Below are 12,301 nucleotides of genomic sequence, written 5' to 3'. Positions count from 1 at the left end.
CCCTCCACTGGCTGCCTATTAGTTTCCGGGCCCGGTACAAGGTGTTGGTTATCACCTTTAAAGCCCTAAATGGCTTGGGTCCAAACTATCTCAGGGACCACCTCCTCCCATATAATCCTCCCCGCACACTTCGGTCCTCTGGGAGGAATTTGCTGCAGCCTCAAAGAGCTAGGCTTTCGGCTCCCTCCCAGAGGGCTTTTTCTGTTGTCCCCCCCAGATTGTGGAACGACCTGTCGGACAAGATCCGTCAATTGACATCTTTAGAAAGCTTTAAAAAGGCTGTCAAGACGGATCACTTCCGGCAGGCCTTTCCGGAACAGATAACCCTGGCCTCAGGAACCCTGTTCTTATGAGAGTCCCCAAGGTCCTCCTTGGAAATGCTACCGTAGTTTACTGTTTTATTTGTTTTGTTTTGTTTGTCTTGTAATAATGTGTATGTGTTAATGTTGTTTAATTAGTTGGTTTTAATTATAATTGATTTAATAATTTTTTAAGGGGGGGGAGGGAATTTTGATCTACACTGTATTGCATTTTATTGTTGTTAGCCGCCCCGATTGACCTCAAGGGGCGGGATATAAACAAACTTTTATTATTATTATTATTATTATTATTATTATTATTATTAGAGTGGGTCCTTGTTATCCACTAGGGGTTTGGTTCCAGGACCCCCCACGGATAACAAAATCCATGGATAGACAAGTCCTATTCAATACAATGGCATAGCAAAATGGTATCCCTTACACAAAATGGAATATCAAGGCATGCTATTTGGAATTTATACTTTTTAAAATGTTTTTAAGCCATGGATGCTTAAATCTGTGGATAAGAAATCTGTGAATGAGGGCCAACTGTACTTATGAAATTAGTGGCCACCACTGCAGCTAGTGAGGAAATTAGCATTCCCTAATATCCTAGCTTCCCATGTGGAAGTGTTGGGGACAATGGATCTGGAACAACATCCAAACACAGAGGATGTTGTGTACCTGCAGTCGCAACCTCCATGCAGGTCAATTGCCTCTGAGAGCACTAGGTCTTCATTTAGTTTTTCATCATTTTTCTTTCCTCTTTCACCTCTGGAACAGGATTCCCAGCCAAGCCACTTTTCGGCCACTATTCCTCACCACACATCTATCCTCCAAAGATACACGAGTCCCAGCAACCTGTGCTACTGTCTCCATCATGCACACATGAGATTCTGTGCTTGTATCTACAATGAGGTCTCTCAACCCCACCACTACCCAACTCTGAAATTTCCTTGACACACCCACTGAAGAGACACCCAGCTTAATAAAGAAATATTTGTTGTTGTTGTCTACCTCTAAGTCATTTTTGACTCGTGGCGACCCTAAAGCAAACCTATCCTGGGATTTTCTTGGCAAGTTTCTTGGAAGGGGTTTGCCATTGACATCCTCCAAGGCTGAGAGAGTATGACTTGCCCAAGGTCACCCAGTGTTTTTTTTAATGCTCAAACGAACCCTGATCTCCAGTCATAGTCCAATGCTCAAACCACTACTCCACACTGGTGCTCTAAAAGAAATATAACAAACATCATTTTGTGCACCCTTTGTTACTTTATTTGACTCTGTCTTCAAGTTATCTCTCACAAGATCACAATGGCTGACGTGACCTGTATCACGCTGCCAAACGGTAAACCTTGCTGCACATCAGGCAGAAGCAACCATCTTACGATAAGCAGGCATTCTGTATTTCTAAGGATGTGTATTTGTAATAGCAACAATACACATGGTGCTTTGCAGCACAGACAAAACACAATGAAGTCTCCTGTCCCAATAAACAGGGTAACAGGGACCAAAACAAAAAGGAGGTGTGAGATAAAGGTCCCAAGAAAAGCAAACCATCATGACTTAAGATTTTTTTTATATAAAATGGCAAAATCAAGGTTGCTTCCTGGAATTATATATTTTTAAAATATTTTCAAGACATGGATCCTTGAATCCATGGATATGGTGGGCTGACTGTATTTTTTGCAGCTGGCAAGCAGTGTATGTACTTTCAAGTCGCCTGCCAACTTGTAGCAACCCCATTAATTTCATAGGGTTTTCTTTAGGCAAGGAATACTCAGAGGTGGTTTTGCCAGTTCCTTTCTCTGAAATACAGCCTACAGCACCCAGTCTTCCTTGGCGGTCTCCCTACCTGCCACTGTTTCTCACCACCTCATGCATCAGCAAAGCAAATACATAATACAAAGCTCATCATGCAAAAACTGAAAATGATCATTGTCATGGGAGTAAGAAATAAGATCACTGTGGTGTGTGTTTCCTTTTCCTTTTATTCAAAGCGATTAAGCCTGATTTACACATCCATACACATCATTTGGCTCTCTCAAATCTCAGATGTTTTCAGCAAAATGTGTTAACTGACTCTACTGAATTGCAGTACATGCAAAAGTTGCAGGGAATGCAAAGTTGCAAAAATTGCAGGCATGCAAAAGTTCTCACTATGATGTTACATCTTAGATGGTTCATTCACACATGCAGATCTTTCAGACTTTCAATGCCAAACATCCCTGTGTGAAAAGGCCATTTCACTGGAATTCACATCTTTGCAAAGCACTAAAAGTTAGGTGAACATGGGCACACGCTGTGGCCACACTGCAGAATTAATGTAGTTCGATACTCCTTTATTTGTCATGGCTCCATCCAATAGGATCCTGGAATTTGTAGTATGCTGAAGCACCAGAGCTCTCTAAGAGAGAAGGCTAAATAATAATAGTATTGTTCTTTTAATCTGTAAGTCACTTTGTGCCCCAATTTTGAGGAAAAAGCCGGAAAACAACAACAACTACTACTACGACGACGACTATTACTATTATTATTCCACTTTTTACTTAAAATTGGGACACAAAGTGGCTTAAAAATTAAAAGAACAATACAATTAAAAGCATTAAAAAGTGAACATTAAAATAGAATTAAACTAGTACACTCAAGCAGTGGTTCCAAACCTTGGTGCTCCAGATATTTTGGACTTCAGCTTTCAGAATGGTTGGCCAAGCTGGCTGGGGCTTCTGGGAGCTGAAGTCCAGAACAGCTGGAGGACCAAAGTGTGAAAACCACTGTAGTACAGTATTAAAACACATCATTTACTAAAAGAACAAAATGCAATCAAAAAGTTAAGTGCTTAAAAATGTTATAACTTGCCCCTAGAAAGACAACAAGGATAGGGCCATCCTGGACTCTGTGAGGGACGAGTTCCAAAGTTTGGGAGCAGTCTCCAAGGAGGCCCTCTCGCTAGTTCTTCAAATATCCCACAAAACTGCAAATGCCAGAATTCCATAGCTTTGACCCATGGCAGTGAAAACGGTGTCAAACTGCATTAATTCTGCAGTGTAGATGCAGCCTAGATTTCTCAACAGCTGAAGGTTGGCTCCATTTTCTACAGTGTAAATGCACCCTATGTCACAGAGAACATCCATTCATCGGCCACCAATCTTTCATGCAAATTCTCCGCATAGGTGGCATGCTTGGCAGCCATGTGAATGAATCAATACAGTTAAAAATAGAACATAGCCCCACAGAGGAACCAATGTAGTGTAGTGGTTTGAGGGTTGGACTGTGACTCTGGAGACCAGGGTTCGAATTCTGACTCAGTCATGTCAACTCACTGAGTGACCCCTGGGCAAGGCACACTCTCTCAACCTCAGGGGAATGCTTTGTCAAACCTCTCCTGAACAAATCTTACCAAGGAAATCCCATGAAGGGTAGCATTAGGGCCACTGTAAGTTGGAAATGACTGGAAGATACACAGTGTGTGTGTGTGTATAGATACACAAACACACAAACGTACATACACATATATACTTATATCTGTAAACTGACAAGACCCAGCCCTGCTTAACCCATTGTTCTTCTGAACCCGCTTCTCAAGAACCCTCTCCATCTCCTCTCACAGCAAGCCACACTCTCTCAACCTCAGAGGAGGGCAATGGCAACCCCCCTACGATGAAACTAGCCAAGAACCCTTTCCATATGCTCTCTCACAACAAGCCACTCTCTCTCTCAGCCTCAGAGGAAAACAATGGCAACCCCCCCCCATGATGAAACTAGCCAAGAACCCTTTCCATATGCTCTTTCACAGCAAGCCACACTCTCTCAGCTTCAGAGCATGACAATGGCAAACGCCCTCTAAGAAAACTAGCCAAGAACCCCCTTCGTCTCCTCTCATATAGCAAGCCACACTTTCTCAGCTTCAGAGGAAGGCAATGGCAAACCCCTCTGAGGAAACTAGCCAAGAACCCCCTAAGTCTGCTATTTCCACCCCACAAGAGGGCTTCCTATGGGGGGGGGGGTCCCACAGCATGTTGCAGTGAGGGCTGAAACTTGCAGAAGCCAAAGCAATGCCTTGCAGGTGCAGGATTCCTCCTTCCATGCTTGCATCCAACAACCTGTAGATCAGATCCTCCAGCTGCCACCAACCTCATCCTTACCCTGGAGGAGTCTCACTTTCTGCAGGTACAGGAGGAGCAGGAGGAGGAACCTTGTCCTTCTTATGTTTCTTCTTCTTACCCCGACTGCTTCCTGGGGGAAGAAAATCATCATCATCATCATCATCATCATCATCATCATCATCATCATCCATGATGCAAATAAATTTTATTATTGTGGATCATACATGATGCAAATAAATGGTACATGATGTATGAAACATCATACATGCTGTAATAAAATTTATTATTGTGGGTGGGAAGGTTGGGAGGGTTTGGGATACAATGGACAATGAGACATTTATTGCATGCTTATTGTATTTTATGGATGTTTTACTGTTAGCCGCTTTGATCTTTGTGCAGAAGCAGGATACAAATAAATTTTATTATTATTTTATCATCATCATCATCATCATCTCCCTTCTGGCTGCAAAAAAAGTCCTGGGCATAGTTGCAACTGACCCCAGAACAGGGTGACCAGATGTCCTCCTCCACAAAGGAGGACAAGATACTGCCAAATGTAGGACCTTCGAGAAAAATGTAGTAGTAGGACATGACTTAAAAAAAGGTAAAGACACTCCTAGAAATAGAAATCCATGCTTCTTGGTCAGGCTTTGAATGGAGGACCTTCAAGAAAAACAGAGGCCATAACTCAATAAAAGGTTAAAAACACTCCTAGAAATAGTAATTCATGCTTCTTGGTCCTGATCAAAAGGCAGGAATGGAGGACAGGACCCAAAAAAGCTAACAGCACTACTATAAATGTAAATGCATGCTCCTGAAGTCCCTGTTCCAAAATGGAGGGCACTCTGGAAGGTCTCTTGGGCAGAAGGCTGGGATGGAGGACAGGGTCCGGGAAAAAGAGGACTCCTGCACACCCCTTGCACCAGAAAGTCCTTCCAAAAAGGCAAAAGGAAAAAAAGCAACTCTCTTGCTATCCACCTGCAGCAACCCCCCTTTCCCTTCCCTATGCAAGCTCTTTCCCCCACCCTACAATGCTTTGCACCCCATTCCCCATGCACCCCCTTTTCTTGGCTTTTGGGGCTCCCCCAAAAGTTACCTTTTTTGGTGCCCATGGCCCCCCCAGTCCCAGTGAGCTCCATGCAAGCCCAGGGATCCCCTTGCGCCTGCGCAGACCAGCCCCTCTCTGTGGCTGCAAAAGGCTCTTGCAGTTGCAGATCCTCCCCCAAGTCAGGCAGGAGGAGGAGACTGGGATTCCCAGCCACTCCCCCTTTGGAAAACTTTCCACCTTTTCCCCATCATCCACCACCACCACACTCCCCCTTCCTTTTTGCACGTGGGGAAGCTGGGGGGTTGTTTGCAAAGATATATTGCTATATTTGCAGTTTTATTTATAACATATATATATATATTTGCAAATATGCTCAATTTAAATATACTCTTAAATGTACAGTACTCCAAAATATACCCAAATACAAATTCGGTCTCTTTGCAAATATATATTTCTATCCAGTACTTGCAATGTTGTTTATAACATATTTGCATATATATATTTGCAAATATGCCCAATTTAAATATACTTCAAAATATACCGAAATGTAAATTGGGTATATTTGCAAGTATATATTTTTATATTTGGAAATTTATTTATAATGTATTTGCAAATATGCCCAATTTAAATATATTCAAATACAAATTGAGTCTCTTTGCAAATATATATTTATATGCAGTACTTTCAAATTCATTTATAACATATTTGCAAATATATATTTGCAAATATACCCGATTTAAATATACTAAAAAATATACCCAAATATAAATTGGGTATATTTGTAAATATACATGTATATATTTGAAATTTATTGATAATATATATTTGCAAATATACCCAATTTAAATATACTCTGGCTCTTTATACCCAAATATACCCAAAAATAAATGGATATATTTGCAAATTAGGTGTTTTTGCGTTTATTGCACTAGGTATATTTGCATTTATTATATTATAGGCAGAGCCCTAGCTGGCCAAGGCTGCGTCCGCACTGCAGAAATAATCTGGTTTTGACGGTGCTTTTAACTGCCATAACTCCATACTATTGAACCCTGGGATTTGTAGTTTTTGGTGGCATCAAAGCTCTCTGACAGAGAAGGCTAAAATACCTCACAAAACTACAAATACACCCATAAGGTGGGTCTCTATAGAAATAAAATAATATGAACTGAAGAGGACTGAGGTCCTCCTTTTCCAAATTGCAGGACATGTCTTCCATTTCCGCCTTCTGTCCAGGAGGAATTCCAAAATGTCCTCCATTTTGAGCATGACTAAGAAAAAATATACAGTGGTCCCTTGGTATCTGCTGGAGTTTGGTTCCAGGACCCTCCCTGGCTACCAAAATCAGTGGATTCTCAAGTCCCATTACATACAATGACCTAGTAAAATTATGTCCCTTATATAAAATGGTGAAATCAAGATTTGCTTTTTTGGAATTTATATATATTTTAAAATATTTTCAAACCGTGGATGATTGAAACCATGGATGAGAAACCCATGGATATGGAGGGTCAGCTGTATAGATTCCAAAAAACAAAGCTTGATTTTATCTAAGGGATACCATTTCATGATGCCATTGTATTTAATGGGGCTTGAGCATCCACAAGGGTCCTGGAACCAAACACCAGTGGACACCACTGTATTGCATTACTGCCGATATGTTACAATTGTAAGGGCACATCTGCATTGTAGAAATAATGCAGTTTGACATCACTTTAAGTGCTGTAGGTCCATCTTACAGAATCCTGACATTTGCAGCTTTACAGGGTCTTTAGCTTTCTCTGCTAAACTGTGCTGCTGCCTCACAAACCGCAAGTGCAGGATTCTGTAGGATGTAGCACTTAAAGTGGTGTCAAACTGCACTATTTCTACAGTGTAGATGTACCCCTTACAGTTTTAACACATCATGGGCAGTAATTCAATACAGTTGGGACCTTGGTATCCTCTCAGATAAGCGAAGGTCTTCACGCCAGCATTAGGGCATAACCTAGGGTAGAGGCATCCAGAGCCTCCAAGGACTCCATTAAACTGGATCAGTTTGAGTTGGTCAGTACGGATGATGTGGACAAGATCCTTGGAAGCGTTCGGAAGACAACTTGCTCTCTCGATCCCTGTCCCTCATGGCTGGCGGCGCAGGGGGGACCGACAGTAACTTCATTGTTACGTCGGATTATTAATACATCCTTGAGGGAAGGGCAATTTCCAACCAATTTGAAATTGGCCATTGTAAAACCTTTGTTAAAAAAGCCCTCCCTCGACCCCCTGATACATAATAATTATCGGCCAGTTTTGCTGCTGCCATTCCTGGGGAAGGTGATTGAGAGGGCGGTTGCAATCCAGCTTCGATCGATCTTGGATGAAACGGATTATCTGGACCCATTTCAAACTGGCTTTTGGGCGGGTTACGGGGTTGAGACGGCCATGATCGCCTTGGTCGATGATCTCCGTCTGGGCATCGACAGGGGAAGCGTGTCCCTGTTAGTGCTCTTAGACATCTCAGCGGCTTTCGATACCATAGACCATGGTATCCTTCTGGAGCGCCTGGTAGAGGTGGGAATCGGGGGCACTGCGCTCCAGTGGTTCCGATCCTACCTCTCTGGGAGGTTCCAGATGGTGCAACTGGGAGACGTGTGCTCCGATAAGAGGGCCCTCACAACTGGGGTCCCTCAAGGAGCCATTCTGTCTCCCATGCTTTTCAACATTTACATGAAACCGCTGGGAGAGATCATCCGGAGACATGGGGTGCGGGGTTATCAGTATGCTGATGACACCCAAATAGTCTTCTCTATGTCTCCGACTGATGCAGTGACTGAGGATGGCGTCTCTGCTCTCGGGGCCTGTCTGGAGTCGGTAATGGGCTGGATGAGGGAAAACCGACTCAGTCTGAATCCAGAGAAAACGGAGGTACTTGTGATAGGTTCCCCTGGTCCGGGAATGACGGTGGTTCCACCTGTCCTGAACGGGATCACGCTTCCTGTGAAGGACTCCATGCGCAGTGTGGGGGTGCTTCTTGATTCGTCGCTCCACCTTACATCTCAGGTGAATGCGACGGTCAAGAGCACATGTTATCAGCTTCGGCTTATTCGCCAGCTGCGCCCATACCTGGCCCAGAGAGACCTTGAAACGGTGGTACATGCTCTGGTAACCTCTCGATTGGATTTCTGCAATGCGCTCTACATGGGGCAACCCTTATACCACACCCGGAAGCTACAGATGGTACAGAATATGGCAGCCAGACTGGTTACTGGTACCTCCAGGGCCAGTCATATTACACCTATACTAAAAGAGTTGCATTGGCTGCCCATCCACTTCCGGGCACAGTACAAGGTGTTGGTGATAAAGCCCTATATGGCTTGGGCCCAGGATACCTTCTTGGGCCCAGGATACCAGGATATACTTCTGGGCAGCAACTACTGAGGGCCCCAGGGGCCAGACTAGCCTCCATTATGAGGAGGTCGTATTCCATCGTCGCCCCGGCCCTCTGGAATACGCTGCCCATAGAGCTCCGCTCGGCTACCTCCCTGGCTCAGTTTAGAAGGGAGTTAAAAACCTTCTTATTTCGATCAGCATTCCCCGAAGCAAGCTCCAACTAGTCTTCCCCCTTCGACGGCAGTGGTAGCTGGCTGACAGGGTTTTAATTTGATTTTAATATGCTGTGTTGTATTTCTATTGTGTTTTATGATGTAATTGTACTGTGTTATTAACATGTTGTTCACCGCCCTGATCGTTGGAAGGGCGGTATACAAATAAATTTATTATTATTATTATTATTATTATTATTGGTATCCACTGGAGTTTGGTTCCGGGCCTATCTCAGGATTCCCTGGGATTGAACTATGGCTGCTAAAGTGGTATAATAGTGTTATAACTGTATAGGTCAAATGGGCCCAAGTCTCCTGTGGTAGTAATAATAATTGTGTTTTAAATATTTGTTATTGTTTTTAGCTGCCCTCCAGTTGACTTTGATTCATGGTGTCCCTGTGGATGAGGCATCTCCAAGACCTCCTGTTCTCAGCCTCCTAAGGTCCTGTAAGCTCAGACTCATGTCTTCTCACTATCTGGCATGTGGTCTTCTCTTTCTACTGCCTTCCACCTTTCCTAGCATCATTTTTTCTAATTATTAATTTTTCCTCATGATGTGACCTCAATTTAATCATCATGGCTTCCAGCAAGAGTTCTGGCTTGATCTCTTCTAGAACCCATTTGTTTGTCTTCTTGGCTGTCCATGGTATCCTCAGAACTCTTCTCCAGCACCATATCTCCAATGAGTTGATTTTCTTCCTATCAGCTTTTTTCACTGTCTAGCATTCACATCCATACATGATGATGGGGAATGCAATGGCTTGGACTATCCTCATTTTAGTATTCAGAGTTCTGTCTTTACACTTTATGCTCTTGTCCAGTTCTTTCATAGCAGCCCTTCCCAATCCTAGTCTTCTAATTTCCTGACTGCAGTCTCCATTCTGATCAATATTTGAGCCAAGGTGTGGGAACTCTTTTACTATTTCTCTTGTTGTCTAGGGTAAATTCTTTATAGGTCTTCTGTGGTCATTATTTTTATTTTTTTAATGTTCAGCATTAATCCATACTTGGCACTTTCGTCCTTGACCTTCTTAAAAACAGAATCAGTGTGGTATAGTAGTTTGAGCATTGGACTACAACTCTGGAGATCAGGGTTCAATTATCCACTTTGCCACAGAAACTGCAGGGCGACCTTGAGCGAGTCACACACTCTCAGCCGCAGAATACCCCATAATAGGGTTGCCTTGCCTTACAATTGCCATATGTCAGAAATGACTTGAAGGCAGACAGCAACAAAATCTTATAAGCTGAAAAGCCAGAATTTAAAAAAAAAAATTAAATGAAGAAATAGTATGCAACGACAATGGGGTGCACATTTGTGTGTGAGAGTTGCTAAATTTCTAGCTCTCATTCTGACCCACACTGAGCCCTCCAGGCAACTTAGAACAAATAATCATTAGTTTATCCAACATGTTTGAACATGCCTAACCTCATAGACCACACAGTCTATGACTTCTCAGCAGTTACAACAGAGCAGAAGGCATCGCCAGAAACCTGACATGGTTGAAACAACCAAAGCACAATAATGTAGGCATCACCAATTAGAGGACCCAATTTCAAATCTTTGGCCTACATGAATTGTGCTTTCTGCTGCTGACCTAGAGCCAAGCAAGGTGTGGAAAAAGTGGTATCGTGATAACAGGACTTGTAGCAGGACATTTTGAGAATTACACCTTTCTAGTCTGCATGGAAAACCAGCTGGTGATCTGAGATAAAGCTAAGCACTTCACTCCTTTAAAACCAAGCATTCCTAGTGACACAACATTATAGCTTTCCTGTACCATGTCTACCTGCAGAAGAATATTTTACTTTTCAAAACATAATTGACAAGTAAGTCTTAGTTGTCATCATGGCAGCCTGCACTACCATAGGGAGGGGTAGTCCTCTTGTCATGCTAGCTTTTTGTGTGTGTGAAGGGATATCTTCTGTGTAGAGGAGTATTACTTATATGAGACCTGAATTTACCTGCAGCCTGAAATGGCATAGCCCAAATACAGGACTGCCATCTTAACGTGAGCTAGGCTTAACAAGCACAAGAGTACCTGTTGAAATCTTGGACTGCAACTTCCATTTGTTGTTCTTGTTAACTGCCCTTAAGCCGACACCAAATCATGGCAACCCTGTGAATGAGACATCTCCAAGCCCCTCTGTCCTTTACTACTCTGGTTAGGTCTTTTAAATTCATACTTGTGACCTCCTTGAGTCTAACTTTCTAGCTTACAGTCTTCCTCTTTCTGCTTCCTTCCACCTTTCCTAGCATTATTGTCTTTTCTAGTCGTGCCTTCTCATGATGTGGCCAAAGTACGACAGCCTCAGTTTCATCATCTTGGCTTCCAGGGAGAGTTCAGGCTTGATCTACTCAAGGACCTGTGTTTGTCCTTTTGGCTGTACATGGAATCCTCAGCACTCTTCTCCAGCACCACGTCTCGAATGAAATGATTTTCTTCCTATCTGCTTTCTTCACTGTCAGGCTTTCACATCTGTACATGGTAATGGGGAATACAATAGCTTGGATGATTCTAACTTTAGTGCTCAGTTGTAAACCTTCTAAAGAGTACTCTTTAGGATTCTTTCATACCTGCTCTTCCTAGCCCTAGTCTTCTTCTGATTTCTTATCTTTTTGCATTGGCCATAGATGCAATGATAGATAGGAAGTGTATGCCTGCAACTTCTTTTGTACCAGTGTTCTACAGTGTAATGAAAGGTTTTTGGGGCTTTCCAGGCAGAATATAAGTTAAAGCAAGACGCCACCCAGTGCAAAGTTGTATCCCCTTACAAGCAACCCAAGAAAGTAGGACCCTAACACCAATCTTGGCTCAAAAAGGAGGAGAAACGGCTTTAGTTTATCAAGGCAGACAGTGGTACAAATGCATTGCTACTGTGTATACTCATGTATAAGTCTAGAAATTTTGGTCAAAAAATTGACCCCCAAAACCTGAGTCGACTTATCCATGGGTCAGTGTACATACTGTAGTTTAACTCTTATCTTAAAAAGGAAACATCACCTGAAGCATAATCTCTCCTAGAATCACTGACCCCTCTCTATTCTGTCATCCATCCAGCCTTTACTGTGAACACAAACATGCCTGCTGGAATTTTGTAATTTTTTTGGCATTGTTTTGCTTTGCTTCAGCCTGTAGATCCTTTGTTGCATGCCCCTAAATTTCAAAATCCTTAATTTTGGCCCCAAAACTTGCCCTTGACTTATACATGTAGTCAACTTATAGTCGAGTATATACAGTATCTTGTGTTTTGAGACTGGTTGG

The 12,301-nt window shown here is 42.8% G+C and overlaps 1 protein-coding gene across 2 annotated transcripts in view; it reads right to left on the bottom strand.

Annotated features, from left to right (window-relative positions):
• Positions 1 to 5,577, bottom strand: part of LOC149323005 (SRSF protein kinase 3-like) — a 38,541-nt gene extending 32,964 nt beyond the window's left edge. For both annotated transcript variants that reach the window (XM_089486071.1, XM_089486079.1), the window contains exons 1-2: positions 5,502 to 5,577; positions 4,445 to 4,535 (exon numbers count right to left, since the gene is read on the bottom strand). In XM_089486071.1, coding sequence (XP_089342197.1) covers positions 4,445 to 4,535; positions 5,502 to 5,544 — 134 coding nt within the window. In that variant the 5' untranslated portion in view covers positions 5,545 to 5,577. The remainder of the gene's footprint in view (positions 1 to 4,444; positions 4,536 to 5,501) is intronic.
• Between the last annotated feature and the right edge of the window lie 6,724 nt (positions 5,578 to 12,301).

Source organism: Sceloporus occidentalis, unplaced genomic scaffold (assembly GCF_023333645.1).
Source record: "Sceloporus occidentalis isolate IW3139 unplaced genomic scaffold, rSceOcc1.0.p SCAF_1, whole genome shotgun sequence".
Classification (NCBI taxonomy): Eukaryota; Metazoa; Chordata; class Lepidosauria; order Squamata; family Phrynosomatidae; genus Sceloporus; species Sceloporus occidentalis.
This window is presented reverse-complemented; position numbering and strand designations above follow the sequence as displayed.